Source organism: Protopterus annectens, chromosome 13.part0 (assembly GCF_019279795.1).
Source record: "Protopterus annectens isolate FY-2018-M chromosome 13.part0, PAN1.0, whole genome shotgun sequence".
NCBI lineage: Eukaryota > Metazoa > Chordata > Ceratodontiformes > Protopteridae > Protopterus > Protopterus annectens.
The window spans coordinates 331,572,121-331,595,495 of NC_056747.1; the positions used below are offsets into that span (position 1 = coordinate 331,572,121).

Below are 23,375 nucleotides of genomic sequence, written 5' to 3' on the forward strand. Positions count from 1 at the left end.
GAAATCAGTAGCGCCTTTGTTCAAAATGCCATGTACTATGGTTCTCAACAATATTGATAAAACCGTATTTAATGTTATGACAGTGGTTAGGATACATGAAGATGTACATGGGATCATGGAAACCTTTTTGCTTTTCTCAGAAAATATTGTAACATTCTAGAATGTGGACTGTACGGGTACAGGGAAAAATACATGAGAAATGAAATTTCGTATTTTAACCAAAAACACTCATTCACCATAATTTGTATTTTTTCTTATATTTCCTACTTGTAGTTTTGTATTTTTTAGTGTTCTGTACTCGGGGTCTATTTTAATCTTACTTGTATAAGATGCTCTAAAAAGTTATAATGAAATCACATTAATGACTTGGAAGTTGCAGGTAACAATCCCTAATGATTCCCAGAATTTCAGCTCATGAAAATTTAATTTACAAATCAGCATGTGTGCTCAAGGCTAAACTATTAAGTCTACCAAGTTACCTTTCTCTAACCTGGTATGATGATTAATGGACTTATCCTTTTGATGGTTTCTTTTTCTTTAGGGCTCAGAATGTTGCATAGTTAAAGAGCATGATGTATAACCAGGCAGTACCCCCAAGCTGAGCCTGAAAAAGGTCCACATTGATCAGTTCTCTGTCCCTGTTAACAAATACAGATAAATGGCAGTGCTAGCGTCACCTTAATTTCTCCTTCCAAGGTATAATTGCACCAATGCAAATCAGCTGTGGGAGCATGCCATGGATGTCCTCTAACCTGATATATATATGCTAACCTTTGATGCATAAAATAAACCATTAAGTCTTAGGCACCAGTTTCATATCTCCTACACCTTGTTCTTGATTCAGGAGATAGCCTGAAGAGTTATGGAATGACATTAAAACCATAATTAGTGACAAAGCTGATAAAACACTCGAAGAGGAAGAAAGCCAAAAATGACCTTGGATCTCGGCGGAAACTAGAAAAGTAGCACAACAAAGAAGATGAGCAAAATTTTCGGGTGAGATAGAAAAAAGTATCACAAGTGAACCGAGAGTTTCAATGTCAAACTCAGAAAGACAAGGAATAATATTTCAAGGATATCTGTTAGAAAATTGAATCGGAGCATGTAAACAGAAAAAACAAACTAGCTTATCAGGATATTAAGAGATTGCGACAGAAATTCCAACCTCGATTGGGGATACTTAGACACCAATGGAATGATATTGAATGATACAGAAAGCATTAAAAAGAGATGAAAAGAATATGCGGAAAATTTATACAAAAAAGACAATGTAGATAACATTGGGGAAATTGAACCAGAAATTGACATTGAAGAACCAAGTCATAGCAGCAATTAAAGCTTTATTGAACAACAAGTCACCTAGCATCAACGGTATTCCAATTGAATTAATTAAAGGCTCAGAAGGTGCTATCATGGCCCTCCCTCGACTGTGTCAACAGATATAGAAGGGAAAACCATAGCCAACCGACTGGAGAAGATGATTGCTCATAACTATAACTAAGAAAGGCAACATTAAGGATTCATAACAACTACAGAATGATTGCATCTATTCCACACACCAGCAAAATACTTCTGAAAGTAATACAACGAAGGCTACAGTTGTACGTTGAGCAAGAACTACCCAAAGTTCAGGCTGGTTTCAGAAAAGATTGAGGAACAAGAGACATTATTGCCAGTGTTAGCTGGATATTGGAGAAGAGCAAAGAATACCAAAAGCCGATATACTTTCTTCATTGACTAAAGGAAAGCTTTTGACTCTGTAGATCATGATAAACTATGGAGAACTGTAGCACAAATGGGAGTACAAAACACATAACTCAGCTGATAAAGAACCTTTATGAAAATCATGAAGCTGCAGTGAGAACTGAATATGGCAAACCTGATTGGTTTCCAGTAAAACGTGGTGTCCAGGCAAGGATGCATCTTGTCACCTTACCAATGTGTTTTTGACATTTGTTGATTGGGAATGTCCTACTGAGCAATAACCCTTTTTTGACCAGAGAAAATCTCCACAAAAGTAAAAGAAAATTAACATGGAGGTTTAACAAAAGATAACTAATTTGCCAAAACATTACAATAATAAATAGAGAAATATAGAGTAAAACACAGTTGAATACAAAACAAAGTTGTGCATTAATAGAGAACAGAGTTTGCTGTTAGTAAAGAAATTAACATGAAACCAATCTGATATTTACGTTTGAGTAAGGGACGATAGAGATGTGAACCTGCTCAACCTTTACAGTGAAGCCATCTTCAGAAAAGCAAGTTTGGAAGAAGAAAGCATCGGTTTTACAGTTGGCAGCCAAAATATACACAACCTGTGCTATGCAGATGACACAACGCTCATCACCAGCAGCAAAGAAGACAAGGCTGTATCTGTTGAGAAAAGTTAAAGCCGAAAGTCATAACATGGGATTAGAACTAAACATAAATGAGACAAAGATTATGAACACAGAAAATGACAAAGATTTTGAGCTTGCAGAAGTTAGAATAGAAGGTGTAAAGAATTTTAATCTCTTGGGCTCCTCTTGGGCTCTTTTGCAAAGATAGAAGTAACTAGCAGGGAAGAAATACTTTGCAGAATAGCACTTGATTGCTCTACATTGAAGGCTGTTGACAAAAGTATTCAAAAGCAAGGAAATAACACTCAAAATGAAGATTAGACTTATCCATGCACTCGTTTTCTCCGTGGTCAATTATGGATGCGAAAGCTAGACACCACAGGAATGGGACAGAAAGAAGACTGATTCTCTTGAATTTTGGCACTGGAGAAGGAGTCTCTGTGTGCCATGGACTGCCAGAAGATCTAATAAATCTATTTTGGAAGAGATTAAACTGTCTATGTCACTAGAAGTCCAAATGATGAAGTTACGAATGTCTTATTTTGGACATACCGTCAGAAGAGCGAGATCACTGGTGAAGGACATTATGTTTGGAAAGACTGAAGGAACCAGGCAAATAGGGTGACCTGCAACCAAATGGCTGGACACATTGACAACAACCATAGGGATGACACTGAAGGACCTTACTGGACTAGCATGGAACAGACTTCTTTTTTGATCTTTAATTCATCACGTCTGTAGGACTCGAACCCAGAGAGAGAGAGAGACACCTAGCTTTAGTCCTTTAGTCATCCTTTTTCCCCATCTTCCCCAATTTTCAAGCCTATCTCATAAGATATCTTGTCTAACCTTATATGCACTAATATGGTATGGCTCTAGATGTGTGGACTTTCTTTTTGCCATTTGGTCTGGCATCACAAATACACAACCATTAAGCACATTTCTTTTGAATGGTAGATTGCTGTTCTGGTAGGCAGTCAAGTATCTCAGTGCACTAACCATTTGAAAATTGTTGGTGCTCATTAGTATTCTTTGATCTGAACAGATGGACTTCTAGTTTTGTCCATGTTAATATAGTGTTTTGAGTCTCCTGTGGAGTTTTAAAGCAGTATTTTAAGTTGGTTGAACATCAATCTTGTCTACTTTTCTCCACCCCGTCTGTAAAGATTCTGTACTCACCACACTTCCTCCTCTTCACCTGGCTATCCCACCCCTTTCTACCAGTTTCCGTAACCTTTTCCTGTCACATCGTCCCCATTTATACTAATCTATCATAATCTCTCTCCGTCTTTATAGTTCCAGTTAAACACTTTTCGGCCACCAAACCAGGACCGAAACACTAAAGGTGGAGGAGTGTCCATATTCACCAAGGATATTCACAACACCAGGCTAGTTGCCCAACACAATGTGTCTGAAATTCTCCAGTGCAACTAACACTAGTAAAGACTGCAATCCAAATTGTAGCTTGCTACATATCCCCCACCATGCCCCAAGACTCTCACTACACCTTTCTAAACATACTGGAAAATATTAAGATACAACCAACACCCTAATACTGGGTGATTTCAACTACCCTGCCATTAACTGGGAAAACTACTCGTGTACCAACACCTTTGCTCAACGGTTCTTGGAGTTCATAAATTCCAATGCCTTGGATCAATTAATCCTTAGTCCCACCAGGGGCTCCAATATCCTAGACCTGGTCATTACCAACATGGGAAATCGATGCGCCACACCTATGGTCACCCCCTTGTTGGTCAGGTCTGACCATAAGCTAATCACCCTTGACATCCACATCCCACCCCCCAGTAAGGAAACCTCCATAAAAAACTTCTCCAAAGCCAACTTCATGCTACTCAAGTCAGAAGTGACAAACCTCATGACACCCATGCAGATGGGAACTGAAAGTTCGACTGCTGAATCCTACACTAAGGCACTGTATGAGCACATCCACTCGTGCATGAATCATGCCATCTCCAATAGAACCAAGATGCTCTCCTCCAAAAAAGGAAGCCAATCTGGTGGTCCCTTGTCATAAACAAACTTTACAACAAAAGGAAGAAACTGTTGCAGAAAAGAGGAAAATCCCAGGATGCATAAAACTCCCTTACCAGCCTCAGTAAGAAGCTGAGATCCCTCATAAAATCCTCCAAAGCTAGTTATGAAAATAAAATTGCCAAAGATTCCAAAGACAACCACAAGGCATTCTATAGCTATGTCAAGAATCTAAATGGCAGTGCTCAGATCTGCTCTGAGTTACAACAGAATGGCATTAAATATACTGTTCCCAAGGATATTGCCACTATCCTGGCAGATCGATTCAGTGAAAACTTCACCCCCTGTCACCCCCTAAAGGGCCCATCTCAATACCAAAAGATTGCCAAATTCCGGTAATAATGGCCACACAGGTAAAAAAAAATGCACTCTCCAAAGCTAAGAATACAGCATCCATGGGACCAGACCACATCCCAGACTGTGTACTACATGAACTACAAAGTTAACTGGCACCTCACCTAAGTGTCATGTTTAATCGTAGCCTCACCTCAGGCTTCATGCCTACTGAGTGGCGCCCAGCTACAGTTATCCCACTCCACAAGGGGGGATACACCTTGGATCCCAGGAACTACCTCCCCATCAGTCTGATGAGCCTGATCTGCAAGGCCATGGAATGTGTTATCATGGAACTTATAAACAAAGATATTGGCACCTTCAAACACTGGACCCTATGCAGTTTGGGTTCGTGAAGCGCCGATCTTGTCTCCTGAACCTGATTGACTTCTTCGAATCAGTCTACAGAGCCGTGGACAAGGGTAAGGTGATCCACACAGACCATCTGGACCTCGCCAAGGCCTTTGACACTCTCCCCCACTCTGGAATCGTAGATAAACTTACTAAGCTGGGCATTAATCCCTACGTCACTTGAGTTGCCAGTTTTGGCTTACTGACAGAACCCACACTGTAAAAGTAGCAGACTCCAAATCCAGCTTCAGACAAGTGGAGTACCTCAGGGTTCAGTCCTGGGACCGCTCTTGTTTGGCATCTACTTCTCTGAAGTACAGGCCAACACTAAGGGACTCTGGCTAACAAAGTTCGCAGATGACTGCAAACTGGGAGCCATTATTGAATCCCCAAATTATGTGGATATTCTACAAAAGGGCCTTACAGAAACAGATGCTTGGTGCCACAGCCATGGGCTCAAGCTCAATGCCAAGAAATGTATAGTTATACCCCTTGGGATGAAACATGTACCCATGAATTACCACATAGGTGGCAGTACACTAAGCACCAAAAGTGTGATAAGAGACTTGGGGACACAGGTGGACAGTGGTCTCACCTTCGATAACCACATCGCCACAACAGTCAGGAGATCCTTCTATGTGGCACACCTCATCACTAAGGGCTTTTCATCGAGAAAAAAGGTCATTGTCCCACTGTTCTCATCCTTCATTAGACCCATTATATAGAATACAATGCCCTGTTTGGTATGTACCTCTCAAGACATCTGCAACAACTGGAAAGGTCGCAGAAATACCTCACTAAAAGAATCACAGGCCTAAAGCAGATGCCCTATGCTGACCGTCTAAAAAAACTCAATCTATACTCTGTCGCATATAGTCTACTCAGAGGTGATCTCTGCTTAACATACAAGGCCATGTCAAACCCAGAGCTGTTGGACATGCTACACTTAAAGAAATCCCAATCCCTCAGAGACGCATGCTCCAGGGATTTAAACCTTGTCATCACAATGAACAAAACATACTGGAGGGATAGGTTCCTGACCCAGAGACTCCCCAGACTCTGGAATAGACTGCCCATACATGTCAAGCAGAGCTCCTCTTTGGCCCTCTTCAAAAAGAATATTGATGATTGGATGGGAGATGAGAAATTCACCCCGGGGATCACATCAATCGCCCTGCTATAGATAGGGGTCCAGGGAAGTAAATACTGTGGGAAGAATAGCCAGGGGGGAATTGTTATGGCTAGGCTTGTATAGACCCTAGGGCCGATAGCCTAGTACTAACCTATGAACCTATAAACACATGACGTATTACTACTGTGAAGTGCCAAAAGGATGCTCTCCAGAACTGTATATAGTGTTTTGCTTTGTTTTTTCTCATTGTTCTCTAGGCAAAAACTAGGCAAGCCTCAACTCAAGTGCTTCAGATCTACTGCTCTTATTGCAGCACTTGCATAACCCAAATCAGCACTTGTCCAAATCTCCTAGACAGCACTATTATTTTCCAAATCTCCTAGACAGCACTTTTATAATACAGCATAAGACCCTCGACTGTCCGCAAGACAAGTGAAACTCTGTCTTCCAAGCATGTCCAGAGGTCAGATTCAGGTGTACTCTCCAGTTCATCTGGTGGAATTGGGCATCCTGAGGCAATATCACAACTGCCTCATGTATACAGACAACCCTATCCTCTTACCTCTAGACACAAACACTTGTGAGAGATGCAAATACACAGCCAGACTGGAGGCTAAGTGCTCTCAACCCATGACTGTAATAGACAGTCAAGAGGAGAAGAGACACACTAGCATCACACCACCAGTCGCACATGGATCTACAAAACGAGCACCGGCAAAACATACACATAAATACACAAAAACATATTCGGAGGCACTAGGTACCGATCTGAAAAAGAAACAGTGCCCTCCAAAGCAGACAAGCAAGCAACCTGCACCTCCAAACACAAGCCAGAAAACACACCATTCACCTCAGCAGTGTGCCTCATGACAGCCCCTAAGGCAAAACACCATACCCAACACTCTAGTAATAGGAGACTCTATAGTAAGGCACACAGATGATCCACTCACCAGGCTAAACAAGGAGAAAGTTACTGTCAGCTGCCTGTCAGGTGCTAGGATCCGCCACATAACACAGGCACTTAGGTCACTCCAGAACAAGTACAAGTATGACGCTGTCATTGTACATGTTGGTGTGAATGATCTAAGATGTACCTCCCTGGACTACATGAAAAGAGACATTGAGGAGCTCTCTGATCATGTAGCGCAGGCTGGTATGACCCTGACCTTAAGTAGCAAACTACCTTCACCTAGAATGATACCACAGTACAAAGACAAAATGATCAATTTCAACAATTGGCTAAGCTTCTGGTGTCATTCTGAGGGGATCCAGTGTCTGTCTGCCTGGGATGACATGATAGACGAGCCTCGCTGTTTCGCCAGAGATGGTTTGCACCCATCACCCCTAGGCTTTCGAATACTGGCCAAGGCTCTTGCCGTCCCCTTAGTGTCTTTTTTAGGCAAGGCTCAAAGGACAAACCAACCACCGTAACCAGCACAGGTAACCAAAAACTAAGGGTAATGCTACTCAACGCCAGAAGTCTCAACCTCAAAATGCACGCACTCGAGGTACTCCTCAGTATGGAGAAAATCGATGTGTGTGCAGTGATGGAAACCTGGTTCAAGGCTCCAGAGAGCACCCCAGCACTACCAGGTTACAATTCATATCATACATTCCGGCCTCAGTTACCGGATCGCAGTACAAAGGGCGGAGGTGTATCCATATTCATCAAGGATACCCACATCTCCAGGTTAGTGGTGCAGCATGATGCCCCAGAGATCATCCATGCACAACTATCAGCAGGCAAAACCACATTTCAAGTCGTAGCCTGTTGTAGATCTCCCACCATGCCCCAAGATGCTCACTCAGCATTCCTTGAGGCATTGGAAAATATAAAGGTCCTACCCAACACCATCATTTTGGGTGATTTCAACTACCCTGGTATAGACTGGGCGAACTACCAAAGTTCTAACTCCTATGCCCAGCGGTTCATAGAATTTATAAATTCAAATGCCCTTGAACAACTGGTATGTTCTCCCACTAAAGGGGACAACATATTGGATTTAGTCATCACAAATATGGGCGCCCATTGTACCACACCCATTATCACTCCCTCTCTGGTCAGATCAGACCACAAACTGATAACCCTGGACGTCCTCACCCCTCCACCTCCCCCAGTCAAAGAAACCATTGTAAAAAAACCTTTCCAAAGCAAACTTCAAACTACTTGCGTCAAAAGTGTAAAGCTTCACTATTCCCTTGCAGAAGGATAATGATATCCAGGATGCAGAATCCTACACCAAGGCACTTTATATACATCTTCAGGATTGCATGGACCGTGCTATCCCAAATAAAACCAAGACTCCTTCCTCAAGCAAGAAGAAACCAGTCTGGTGGACCCCGGCCATAAGCAAACTATACAATAAAAGGAGGAGACTTACACAAAAAAAGGCCAAATCTCAAGTAGAAAAATCATCCCTGATCAGCATTAGTAAGAAATTGAGGACCCTCATCAAGTCAACTAAAGCCTCTTTTGAAAAGACGGTTGCCAAGGATAACCATAAGATCTTCTATGGTTACATCAAAAACCTAAATGGCAACGCTCAGGTCTGTTCTGAGCTAGTACAAAATGGAACAAAATACACTGACCCCACTGACATTGCCAACATCTTGGCTGATAGGTTCAGTGCAAATCCCCCCCCCCCCCTCACCACCTACAAGGCCTATTACTATTCCAGGGGATTGTGTAACTCCAATTATTACTGATACGTTGGTTAATAAGGCTCTATCTAAAGCTAAAAACACTGCCTCCATGGGACCAGATGGTGTCCCGGGCTGTGTCATACGCAAGCTCCAAAATGAATTAACCCAGCATCTGAATACCCTGTTCAGTCTCGGCCTCTTGACAGGATATGTGCCCATAGAATGGCGCACAGCAACGGTGGTTCCGCTGCACAAGGGTGGGCCCACAACCGACCCTGGGAACTACCGACCAATAAGCCTGACCAGTCTGATCTGTAAGGCAATGGAGCGAATCATTATGGAACTCATAAATGGAGAGATTGGGAACCTCCAAACACTTGACCCCACACAGTTCGGCTTCGTCAAGGGCAGATTATGCCTCCTGAACCTGGTGGACTTCTTTGAGACAGTTACTCGGGCTATAGATAAGGGAAAGGAGGTACACACTGCTTACCTTGACCTTGCTAAAGCATTTGACACCATTCCCCATTCGGGTATTATTGATAAACTCACCAACCTGGGCATAAACCCTTACGTCACAAGATGGATCGCAAACCGGCTCTCAGACAGATCCCACAAAGTAAGAGTAGCGGGATCTATGTCCGAATCCAGACCAGTGACGATTGGTGTGCCTCAGGGCTCTGTCCTGGGGCCCCTCCTGTTTGGCATATACTTCTCAGAAGTACAGGCAAGCACTGAAGGGCTGTGGCTGACCAGGTTTGCGGACAACTGCAAACTGGGTGCTATAATAGAGTCTCCGGCCAACATGGATATCCTCCAGAAGGGCCTTAATGAGACTAATGCATGGTGTCAAAGCCATGGTCTCGAGCTAAATGCTAAAAAAATGCATAGTAATCCCCTTTGGAAAAAACAGAGTACTCGCGAACTACCACATAGGAGGTAACCCCCTGAAATCGGAAGAAGCAATAAAGGATCTAGGGAACCAAGTAGATAGTCAGCTTTCCTTTGATAACCATGTTGCCAAGGTGGTTATAAAATCCTTCTATGCTACCCATCTGATCACGAAAGGGTTCGCATCAAGATCTAAGGATGTAGTGGTGGCCCTCTACTCTTCCCTCATCAGACCCATTATTGAGTACAATGCACCAATTGGAATGTACCTGGCTAGGCATCTCCAGCAGTTGGAGAGACCACAGAGGTACCTCACTAAGAGGATTACTGGCCTCAAACAGTTGCCCTATGCAAAATGATTGAAAAAACTAAGGCTTTTCTCTGTTGCATACTGCCTTCTCAGAGGCGATCTCTGTCTAACATACAGAGCCATGTCCAACCCAGAACTGTTGAACATGCGCCATCTTAGCAAAACAAAATCTACTCGCGCTACATGCTCTAGGGATATAAACCTTAGCACAACAATGAGTAGAACATGCTAGAGGGATAGATTCCCTTCGCAAAGACTTCCCTTGCTTATGGAAAAAGGTCCCGATCTACATAAGACAGAGCCCCTCACTATCACTCTTCAAAAGGAACCTTGAAGAGTGGATGGGTAACAAAGTTCACACCAGGGATCATACCAACAACTCTACTAGATAGGTGCCAAGGGTACTAGCTGCTAGATCAAGGGCCTAGGGAACTAACCAAAGGGGCGGTGAATACCGCACAACGTGGCTGGGCTAATATATGCCTTCGGGCAGATAGCCCAGTACCTACCTATGAACCTATAAAAGTGCAGTGTTAGGGCCCTCAAAAGAAGGTTATATACAAGTCTGCATCCCAGTGTTAAGTTATTAAATGGAGTGCATTCAGCAAGATCAGATTTTAAACTGTAGATGAGTATGCGGCTTGATAGATACTAGAAAGTAATGCAGAGAGACTTCAACATGAAGACACTACTATTTGATAATTACTATCTTTATTAATTTTTAATTTTTTTGTATTCAGTTTGTCATAAGGCTGAGTCCCAGAGTCGATGCTAGTAACCTGTCAGTGATACTACAGTAAATAATGATTGCACACCTTGTAATAACTAAACAAAACTGTCTTGAAAGTATTGTTCTTTATAACTTTGGCCCCTAACTAACTTAATATTTGTTGTAAAATACAGTCTGATTCCTTTAGCTTTATCTATTCCTGCTTCTCCAAAGAGGCAAGAAACAGTACCAAATTCAAGATGGGATGACTCAAGAATTTATACAGAGGTAGCATAACTTTTTGGTGCCTTTATGTACTGCTTTACTAGGAAATTTCAGTCTACAGTAATATTAACATGAGCTATAAATTTGTATATGTTATGTAAAGGGCTCTTGTACTTAAAACTAAAGCTTGTATCTGAGTGATTAATAATGTGGATTATCTTTACTCTATAGTCCCAAAACTCAATACACAAGTATTTGTGTAAAAAGCATTCCTGTTGTCATTAGCTGATATGTAAGCCTGGTTACTTTTGTTTATTTACATGTTTACTGTTTACAGTTTTTGATAAAGCTTTGCCCACAAAGTTACATTTCTATTTGAGTTAAGGTTGTAAGAGGGCAGGGCAAGGGTTTATACAGTTTGTCTAAAGCACTTAACATTTGTATATAATCTGAATGTATAGTTTAAGCTTTTTACTCTGAAGGAGGGATAATTTGCTTCTTTTCTTTGGTTATTAGGTAGTAGGTTCTAGATAACTGTGGCTGTTTTCTCAAATCATATTTTTCACAAGTTGATCTGTTGAACCATGGTCTCACTAATGTTACGTTTTCACTGTAGTTGTCAAAGTCTGTGGGGCAATTATTTAGTGCTGCATTTATTTGACAGGAAGGGGCAATATCTGTTCTAGAGCAATTTCAAAATAGATGATGAGAGAAGGGTAGCCCTGTCAACTACATTTATTTATTTTATTTAACATTTGTTGACCGGGAAATTCCAACTAGGTTCCACAGATCCTGTTTTCAGCGGAGGTCCGGGGAGAAATGCTCCAGAATGGAGCCAGTCTGTCCTTTTTTAAAGGTTTCACGATGGTATTAATTTCCTGGCAATAAGTTTGCAAACATCGTTTCCTGTGGTTTGAATGACTGAAGTACTTTTTCATTGAGTTTAATTAGAATGAGCCAATTTTCAGTCCTGGGGATTAGCACACCATTCTTTAAGGCAGATCTGGTTTTGAACATTACTTGAAGTCTTATAGGAGGCTTTTAATTGCTTGCCAACTTATTTGTACGTAGTTCATTGTGTAAAAATAAACAAACAGAAGAAGTGAGTAGTGGGCCCGGGAAGTCATAGTTATGAAGATGGTTAATTTCACAGTCATGGTGTGAGGAATGTTTGCCCACAGTATTTTTCTTGTGAGGAAAATCTGCTTTAAGTGGTTTAATTTCTTCCATTTTGTAGGTCACAACTCATTGCTTTTAAGTGTGGGCATGACTTTGATAGTTCTTCCAGGGCAATGGTCAGTGGTACTGTTTTGAGGAGGTTTGCCTGGCTGCATTCTCACAACCTCCCAGGAGATGTGAAAATGAGATTTTAAATTCTCCTCTGGATAAAGATGTAGTTTTTGGTCCCTCTACTGCAGAGGTTATCAAAAAGCGCAGTGAGAGGGGTAGGCTGATCCAGAGAATGTCTAAGATTTTTCAACACTCCTTTTCCAAATTTTCAAGGGATTCTTTAACCCTTCATCCAGTTTGTAAAGAACTAAAAGAAACAAGTCTCAGTATAATGATAAACAAATGTTTCAAGAAGAAATGGCAAGGATGTTCCAAAAGAAATACAGTAACCTCCCCAAAACAAACCAGTCAGAATGACTATTTAAGAGACCTTGACCCCTCCCTCCTGCCCTGACAGTCTCTTTACCCTTCCAGAAAGTCAAAATTGCCATTTTTCTTTGTGACAATAGATAGTTTCAGACAAATAGGTTCTGAAGATCATTCATCAAGATTACAGATGGCAGAATAAGGAAATCCCTGCTTTCTAGGGGGATAATTCCTTATCAGATCAGGTTCTTATTTCCCCCATCCTTCAACATATGTTGGCTTGGGGAGAGATGCAGCCAGTTCCTTATTTCCGTGTTGGGAAAGTTTTTTATTCAAGGATGTTTCTGTGCCAAAGAAAGAAAATGCTTTGGAGACCAGTTCTGGAGTTTTCTTTTCTTAATCGATTTGTGATGGTGCCAAAGTTCAAAATGCTGTCTATTCACAACCTGTTACCCCCTTTTCCTCATTTGTTTCCTGGTAACAGTAGATTTAAAAGATGCTTATCACATCCATATTCATCCAGACTTCAGGCACTTTTTTAAGGTTGTGTGTGTCTGGGTCACATTATTAATTCTCTGCCTTATCGTTTGGGATCAGTTTTGTTCTGTGATCTGTCTCTGGTGGGGGCATTGATTAACAGTGCTGTTAAATACTTGCCATAAAAAAATAAGGTTAGCAGATGACTTAGACTTCTGGCTTTTGCTTCTTTGGTTCGGAGTTTGCGTTTCATTACTGTGACAAAAAAATGCAGGTAGTTCTTATACTTGTTTGAAATGTTCACCCCCCCCCCCCCCCCAGTAAGGTCACAGTATTTTAGGGGAAGTTGTTACCTTTAAACCTTTTACTTTATACTGGAAGTATTTTATTTAAAGTGTTCTATAGTTTTATAATGAAGAGCTCTATTAGAAATCACCCCAACCATAGACATAGACAAGTACGATCTATGGTTTCTACTTCTATAAGTAAGTAATTCTTTGGATTTGGAAAAGTTTTAAATTCGGGTTTCCTTTTAAAGATGTTTAGGTACTGTAAATGAGATGGTGCTAGAAATGAGGTTATGGTCACGTTGTGTTCGGAAGTCAGGTGACAAAGTCTGTTATGGAAGTTGTAAAAGCAGATCTAGAAGTGTGTGTATTAACTGATTGGCTGAACTCTGATGAAATCAGTTTATTCAGTTAAGTGACAGAGATCTATAAACCTGAGTGCTTTTAGGGCCTTAAAGGTCCAGGTTAATGCCCCCCATGAATAAATTATTTTTATTGAAAATGTATACAATGTCAGTGTTTTTTTTTTTTTCTCCAGTATAAATAGGTTATAAGGAGTGATGTGCAGGATGTTGCAACATAGATAACTGGAGATGGTGATTTGTAATTGAAGAAGGGTACAGTTTTGGTGGTCACTTTCTGGATTATGATGCTTTGTTCATGCCTCAAGAAAATCATATTTGTAATATAAGATTTGGGCATTAATATGGCAAAACTGTATACCTTTCCTCCCAGGACAGGAGTGACTGTGGTAATGTCCAGCGAATGTTTAGATATTCTGGGGGGGTTGTATTTTCTGCTGTTTGGAGTCTAACGTTTGATACAACAGATACCTTATCTTTCCCTGTTTTTAATTTTCTCTAGTTTTATGTTATCTTAATAGGTGGACTAAAAGAAAGACTCTTGGATATTGAAGACTCACAGGTAAATGATGAGTAGATAAGGGCCTAAAATTGATTGTATATGTTTAGATAATCACACTGTTTCTGAAATTGTCTAAAACACCTAAATCCTTCGGGATCAAAACAAGTACCATGACTTAACTTTGAAAGAAATTGTTGATTTAACCATCAACTGTTCCTGGGCCCAAATTCAGTATCCAGTAATTACCTGTAAGGCATTAGCTACACTTCCCCATCATAAGGTCTTCAACATGCACCTGGATTAAGGTACCTGGGAACTTGTCTTCTATTCCCCTGTTAATCCAGACAGTACAGAAAGCTGTCTCCAGTGCATACACAGTGTAAAAATTGGCTTTATGAACACGACATGGACAGTGGCCTAATGCCACGCCTTTTAACTGATACATTTAATGGAGATGCTCTCTTTTTTTTTTTTTTTTTTTTTTTTTTTGAGGCTATATTTTTTTAGCCTGTTATGGTAATAGTACCTTGATGAAATGAGCTGCTGACATTTGATCCAAAGACTTAGTTGTACTTAACTTTGATAGATATTGTGAGATTTCCAAGGTTTGCTAACACCTACCCAGAACAATTAAAAGTAGAAGCTGTCTAACTGCATGACCCTAAAAAGTGTTGAAGCTTTCAAAGTTAGTTCAAATGAAATGTACAGTAACATGTATTGTGTCCGTTTTTTTTCTTGTTGCAATATAAGTGCATCTCTAGGAAATCCTGTTTGTGAACTATTTATAATGCTCTCCGGTATCTGACATTGCTGTCTCATGTATTGTGATGCCAGAATTAAGATGCATTAATGGTATACAATGCCTAAATGCACCATAGGATCATTAACATTCAGCATATAAGCCTCAGTTGCAGTATGTCATCTGAAGGATGACTCCTCAGGAGTGTGCCCTACCTTATTCTGCATGCACTGTTGGCAGTGGAACATAAAAACAAGTACCTGGTGTCTCACCAGACAAAGCAAATACCTTCTTGACCTTCCTGGTATCACTGTGCCACTGAAAATGTTGTACCACCATTTGTTATACCCAGGACCTCTTAACTATAGTTTCTAATCATAAATACAGTTGCACTGTAAAACCCAAAGTAGATTATACATACTCTGGAACAAGCTACCTATCTATATCTAACAAAGCTCCTCATTAGCACTCTTCAAGAAAAATCTTGATGATTGGATGGGAGATAGGAAATTCACCCCGGGGATCACTTCTGTGGCTCTGCTCGACAGTGGCACAGGAAAATAATTTTCTTGGGTGGCGAAAGCCAGGGTTCCTTTTGGCTAGGCTTATATAGGCCCTAGGGCCAGTAGTCTAGTACCTACCTATAAATCAAAGTCTAATAGTACCAAAATGTGATGGACAGTTGTTGTCCCCCCTACCCCATCATATTTGGAAAAAAAATCACATCCATCCAAATGTTGGCCCCCTCCACATTGAAGAAATTGTGGATATTTTTCATTTGTGTCCTAAAGCTGTAAGGAGCTGTTTTTCAGATGCTTTTTTGCATCTTCTCAACAGATCGTATATGTATCTTATTGTATTTCTTCTTGATTACTGGGTTAATACCCTGATCCAGAAAGGACCTTTTTTACCAGATGTGAAATATTCTGTAAAAAAATATGGTACTTATGCAAATAAACTTCGTATGTAATTCTCACTCTGTATGCACTCAAAGTGACAAGTACATAAAGTTAATGTTATAACCAGTGTTGAAAGTACATGCATGTGCAATTGACAATGACAATAGCTACAGTGTGGTAGTTCTTGGATTCTGCTGTTTTGGTCAGCAAACACCAGCTGATATCATTTATCAGAACATATTAATTGTTAGGTTATGGTTCTAGGCCAAGAGGTGGATGGTTTGGTGTAGGTGAGGCAAAGGCTATGAGGAGAGGACTGTAATGATCCCAGAGGAGGAGGAAGGTGCCTGCAATTAGTATCTGAGAATTAGGTGTGTTTTTATCACTCTGAGGAATTTAAGAAGGTTATTTCTGAGTAGTTTACAATATTAGTTTGACCTCTTGGTTGTACTATTTTTAGTATATTAAGAATGGTCACCTAAGTGCAGTTTAATCTTTTGGTGTTCTAATGTAAACTTTATATCATTATGTGTGAGCACAGGCTAATGTCTGTGGTACTGTACAGGAAACAATACTAGTTTTAGACTAAAGTTTTAGGCATTCATTTGCAAATGACTTGTCTGCAAGTTGTATTTGAGATGTTTAGGAAAAAATGTACCTTGTGAGAGCACAAGTTTGCCTTACTACACCCTTGTATGCAAAGTAAATAACATATTTGTCTTTAGCAAGGCAAAGGTTGGCTGAAAGAAATTTAGTGATCAGACGGTAATAAAAAAGGGAGATGTTGGCTAAGAATATGGAAAGGAGCCAAATGCACTTACTGGGCGAGCCATCAGCGTACACATTAAAACAATATTTACTTAATGTTCTTCTAACCATTTTGCCATGTAAATTGTCTCTTGCTGCCCTGCCCCACCAGCACCGAAAATTGAGTACTTAATTACAAATTGCTTAACAAAGTCATTATGGTTTGTATTAGTCATTTCCCTCAATCTTCTCTTCTTAATGCAGTTTTATAGAAATTCTATACCGGGTGTTTACTAGAGTATGTAACATAAAGGAGGACACCTGATTTGCAGATATAAGAGTTTCTTTTTGCATTCATGCCACTGCTTCCCTACCTGTTTCAGCTGTACTTGATTTTGGACAAGGAATTGCTATCTGCCAGGTGAGTATTAAAGCATACTAAATCAGGTCCTTTCCTTTACCTTTTGTGAGGGGAATCTTGTTATATGAGAAAGACATGGGTGCTTATCTTCAGTTGCATGCTAGAAGCATGAGTGTCAAAAGATTTCCGCATCTTTTCTTGCTGTGTCCCTGTGCATAACAGAAAGAGATCCTCTCTTGATTTTGGCTGCTGTGTTCATGTCACTCCCACCTCATTAGCATTATATCTAAATTTCATTTAAAAAAAATTCAGTCACAGCATTGCTGGGCTATAGCCACCTCAAAATATTACAGACCCAGTCACAACTCTTAATAGAAGCTTAGACCTTCAGGTTAGCAGCTTTCTAAATTGCAGCTTTGTATAAATTCTGAATTCAGAAAGGTAGTGACTCTGCATTCAGTCAAACCATGAGATAGAAGCTGTAATAAATGGACATGAAACTGGACTTAAACTTGAAACACAAGTAGTTTCTTCTTGACAGAAATACATTTTCATTCTCTTGTATGGTTTGAAGAACAGAGAGAGATTCAAAATAAGTATGCATAAGTATGCATGAAGACCTCATGCCAATTTTATATAAATCTGGATACCTGAAGTACAGAATTTACTGGAATCATATTCCCTAAACTTTCAAATTTACTGGAACCTTTCTATTCAGATATAAATGACTGTTTTAAAGCCCATAAAAAAAGCTAAGCCTGCAATGTTGGTATAGAGAGCGCGAGCCTTGACTGTAGCCCAGGTGACCCGAGTTCTATAAGCTGCTTGGGAGCTTGACAGCACAGGCAGGGAGAATGGGTGTGCCTATCCCTCGGGAGAAGATGTGCATGCTTAGGCACCTGATACAGTTGATTCCTGATGGAGACCAGGGATGCAGAGGAGTTGTTCTGGGGTGTTGTCTTCTAGGGGGTAGGGCTTTGAGTTGCATGTAGAGGTGTGGATGATACTCAGGGAGTCTGTTCCACACTTTCCCCCTTGGACAACATGAACTAGAGCAGTTGGTAGGTTAGGGTTTAAGAAGAGAAGCACCCCTTAGTGGCAGCATGACACTACACCAAGATGTCTGTCTCCCCTCTAGTCCCAAATGTGAATCAGAGTTGTTCTGGAGGTGGCTAGTTAGGTAGACCCAGTGGATAAAGTGAGGCCATGAGAGTGGTTGATGCCTTCTCAGTGCTGCCGCTTCCTGGAATGCAGAGGTGCAGTGCTGTGCATGTGCAGCATGACAACACAGATGTCACTGTCTCTGTAACAACCGAAACCCTTCAGCAGCCTAGAAGATCCAGGCTTTGCTTAGTAGCTTTTTCTTTTACATGCTTCCTCTATACCATATGCAGTGATGTTGTTAAATTTACGATGTACACATTTCCTGTCAGGCCTTGAATGATTCTGGTTACTGTCTGCACTGCTTCTGATCTGACTAACATGTCAAGTTCTTTAATCAGTTGACAAACTGTTAATGGGATCAGTGTCCTGCAATCTTTTATACTGTTACTGTTGTGCAACACATTTGATTAAATAATAGCACAGTTTGCAAAAGTAGAATCTGTATTCAAAAATGTTGCAGGTGCTTTTCAGGAACTAAAGTATTTTATGAAAAAGGCATTGTCCACTAATCTGATTTTTTTCAAGTCAGCTATCCATTTAATTTCTTCCAATTGCAATGTAGTTTGGTGGCTTCAGCTTGGTTTTGTTGAACACTATTGTCTTGCTAACAAGACAATATTTATGGGAAGGTAGAGTTAGTGTCTGTAAATTAAGGCATGAGCATGCTGGCATGGAGTAATCAAGGCATCGGCGTCCTGGCATGGAATGGGAATAGAGGCATCTGCATCCTGGCATGGAATGGGAATCAAGGCATCGGCATCCTGGCATGTAGTGGAAATCAAGGCATTGGTATCCTGGCATGTAGTGGAAATCAAGGCATCTGCATCCTGTCATGTAGTAGGAATCAAGGCATTGGCATCCTGGCATGTAGTGGAAATCAAGGCATTGGTATCCTGGCATGTAGTGGAAATCAAGGCATTGGTATCCTGGCATGTAGTGGAAATCAAGGCATCTGCATCCTGTCATGTAGTAGGAATCAAGGCATTGGCATCCTGTCATGTAGTAGGAATCAAGGCATCGGCATCCTGGCATGTAGTGGAAATCAAGGCATTGGTATCCTGTCATATAGTAGGAATCAAGGCATCGGCATCCTGGCATGTAGTGGAAATCAAGGCATTGGCATCCTGTCAGATAGTAGTAATCAAGGCATTGGTATCCTGGCATGTAGTGGAAATCAAGGCATCAGCATCCTGTCATGTAGTAGGAATCAAGGCACCAGCACCCTGGCATGGAATGGAAATTGAGGCATCAGCATTTTGGCATGAAGTGGGAATTGAGGCATCAGCATTTTGGCATGAAGTGAGAATTATGGCATTGGCATTTTGGCATAGTGTGAATTATACTGCCTTTCCTGTTACCAGTTGTCACTTCATATTATTTAAACTCCACGTGGCAGTGTGACATGTAGTTTAGACTCATGACTCAAGTGGTTAGCTGTGTGAGTGTGTGTGTGCTGCATTGTCAAACAACTGTGATAACACAAACACACAAATTGTCAGGTTATTTAAAAAAAGTTGACATTTCAGTTCACATGTTAAAATAGGAGTTCAGAGTTTCTGATGTATTTCCCTGTCATGTCTACATTCTTATGTTTATTCCAAGTTATATTCTGCGCGGCCAGAGATGGTGCTACTGGCCAATTAATGCTGTGGCTGTCCTCACTAATCTTTGAAACACTCTTGTACGTCTGAGGTTACATGGCATCAGGCTTGGCATTGTCACTTCGGTTTTTATCCGTCTATTTTGAACATGATGAGACCATAACGGTGAACTGAAGAACAGGAACTGGTAATGATGATTACCTTGAGCAAGTTGTATAGTCTTTGCTTTAACCTTTCTATTTAAAAAAAAAAAAAAAAAAACACCCCTCAAATGGCTTCTGAGATTTTGTGCCTATTTTACATTACCATGGCTAAAAGGTTAATGGTTTTACTTCCTTTTTCATGTTTCCCCTTGGGTGTACTTTTCTGTATTTTCACTGCATTTTATCAGTGCAAAAGTGAAACTTTGATAAGAGGATGAAGTAGCTACATAGATTTAACTGCATAGGTGTGCTATCCTAAAGACAGTTTTAGCCATGACCCAGAACAAAGTATGCATTATGACATGCGTATTCAAATGGAACATGCTTTTCCATCTTGCTCCTCTCACTAGTTTTTCCTGCTTTTTGTTTTTTTTTTATGCACCTTTCCTGGTCACAAGACCATGCATAGTTGCCATTTCCCCCCTCCTACTTTTCTTATCTTCAGTAGCACCTGGTAATTCATTTTACCATTTTTGTCTCAACTGACTAAACAAAGATTTCCCAGACCTCAACCAGTGTGCTACACTATGAAACTTGATGGTGCTTCTTACATTTAACCCTCTTTCCTAAACTTGCTAGAGTTTTTACATGCACTCCCTTTTCTGAGAACTTGTTAGATGATACTTTTGTTCACATTAATAGTACATTTTATAATATAAAAATTGTAGTGTAGTCAGGGCGGGCCTTTGGTCAGCTGGTGTTCTAGGCAAAAGGGCTCCACAGTGCCCCCCCCACACACACACACTGCCCAGTGCCCCCATCCTGGTCTACCTACACCATCCTGATACTTTTTTCTTAATTTTTCTCAGTTTGTCTTGCTCTTCAGTTTTTCCTGTATTTATTCAACACATTTTAAAGAAACAATTTACTATAAAAAAATAAACAAATACTGGAAAAGCACCCCTGCTAGAGTGGCGCCCTAGGCGGCCGCCTAGTTGGCCTATACCTAAGGCCGGCCATGAGTGTAGTTGTTTCTGTAGCATGGAATAATCAAAGGTTGTGAAGTGGTTGTCTGATGAGGGCATGGGGCTTCCAACCCCCTTGTTGTCTACACTTTGCTGATTGGTTGAACTGAAAACAAATACAAAGGTTTTTCAACAAGGATTAAAACAAGGATTTGCAGAATGTAGCCTGTAAGTTCCTGAGGCACCATCATAATCCAGACTGTAACATTTATGAAACAACATGGGGGTGAAATCAGTACATTTGGAAGGTAAAGATTCAAGAGGGAGAGAGTCTTGACTATGACCTAGATGACCTGATACTGACTAGTTTGGTGCTAGGGAGGCTGTAGAGGAAGGGGGTGTGAAGGAGCAACTCTGCCATCTCACCCCCATGAGAGGGAGGGGTTTCTGCCTGTGGTACAGGCACATCCCATTGCCAAAGCTAACATTACATGCAGTGATGCATACAATAGTTTATCAAATATAATTAACACAGTAGGTGGACTGGTCCTCAGTCCATTTTCAGGCATGACCTGTAGGGCAACAGTTGCAATAACAGTGAAAAACAGAAAGTGTAACAAATAGAGGATATTCCAGGACTTCTGACTTGATAAATAAATGCCAATTAACAGGTTACAAACTTAAACAAAATAAAACATATGGATATGTAAATATCCACATTCTCAAAATTTGGTATACAAGATGACAGTTGCAGCACATACTATACAAATAGAGCACTAAACTGTTTTGGACATGTTTACAGTGTGTACCTGTAGGAAGCTGTTTTGCATCAAATTACAGCAGACAGACAGAATGGTAACAATTTATGAACAGAGCTTTATGGGAGAATGTATGATAGCTTCTTCCCTTTGGCTTAGTTTCCTACCTGCTTGATGTGATATTTGCTCAGACTAATGGAGGAGAGAAATAAATCATAATTCATGAATATCTGCCACCTGGATTCAGTAATATATAAACCATATTTGCCTGATGAAATCAGTGCTATATTAAGTTAATCGCCCAGTACACTTGTGAGTTTTCGGGTGACAAGTGGAAGTGAAGTTAGATAACGGGTAATATCCACCAAGTCATTTAAACAAATGGATAACCTGGGCGTTTGGACAGTTTAGAGTAGTCAAACGGCATGCTTTTGGGAGGTAGGAGGAAATTGCAACATTCAGAGAAAACCCATGGAGATGTAGGGAAAATATGTAAACTCCACAGAGGTCAAAAGCCATGGACCCCTGACTGTGAGTTAGAGATCTTGAGTACTGAGTGACGACTGGAGAATTCATTGCAAGTTATAGGTACTGTAATAGCCAGTGGTGCTGTTTATGTGAAGTAGTCTGTCTTGAGAAGGATGTATTTATGACACAGAAATGTCTGAGTCCTGCTGAGTACTGCATGTAGCTTTTCATTTGATAACCAGGAAGGTGCAGCGTTCTTTGGGGCCTTTAAATCTATGATCTGGATACTGTGAAAGCTGTACAAATTGCAGAACATTTACATTGAACATCAACTTTATGATGCAGTTAACACAGATGTAGAGAGGCAGTCTTAACTGTTGCCAAATTAGCAAGCAATATTCTATTACTGGTATAACTTTGGAAAAGGAGGCAAATGTATGGATGGTACTATCATTCTTCACAAGTATTACATATAGAACTGGAAGAACATGCAACTGCATGCATTGTACAGCATTGTGTAATGGTTCATCATTGTGGAAAATGTTTTACATTGGTACAGGTTTGTTTCAATGATATATTTCTAACCTTCACATAATGCAATTAATGCAAATCTGGTAGCTGTGTGGTAATGGGGAGAAATGAGTCAATATGCTATGGAGGGGGCTGATGACACAGTCAGCAGGAACAAGAGTGCAACTAAATCTAGTAGCTGTAGATTGACCAACATACATTGACAAGCTATTAATATTGTAATACAAATGTAGCAAGTATGTAGGTAGTGTAGCATTGAAACCATGATTCAAAACTTTAACAGTGGACATTAAAATGCAAAAAGTACATCTTGACAATAATATATTTCATATCGTTTACAACAATAACACGCAAAGGTAGCAACCAATACCCCAAAGAAAAAAAATTGCTTAAGTGAGGACAGTAAGCTTATCTAACAATGTCAAAAATTACTAAGCAAAATTACATATTTCAGCTTCTTCCAACAATAATGCACAATAGCAGCAGTTCTCCACCCCTAAAAACGTAACCATAATTGGTATCACAGGCATGTAAAGCAAAGCTTGTTGTCAATACAGTACAGTTTGTGGCTGATTCTAACAATAACGTTAAAGAATGCAGTGCTCTTTTCCCTCCATTAACCAGAAAAGATGAGTGATTTCATCAAGTAGATTAGTGATAGCAAGGAAACCTTTCTGTTAACAGTATACACTATGCTATAAAGACACAGATAGAAGGCACCCATTAGGAGACAAAAATATAGAGAAGAGGTGATGATATATGGAAGAACTATATTTGAAGGACC

At 40.4% G+C, this 23,375-nt stretch overlaps 1 protein-coding gene across 1 annotated transcript in view; it reads left to right on the forward strand.

Moving 5' to 3' along the window:
* The first annotated feature begins 1,776 nt into the window (after positions 1-1,776).
* Positions 1,777-23,375, forward strand: part of HOMER3 (homer scaffold protein 3) — a 948,052-nt gene continuing 926,453 nt past the window's right edge. The window contains exon 1 of the mRNA XM_044054824.1: positions 1,777-1,911. Coding sequence (XP_043910759.1) covers positions 1,777-1,911 — 135 coding nt within the window. The remainder of the gene's footprint in view (positions 1,912-23,375) is intronic.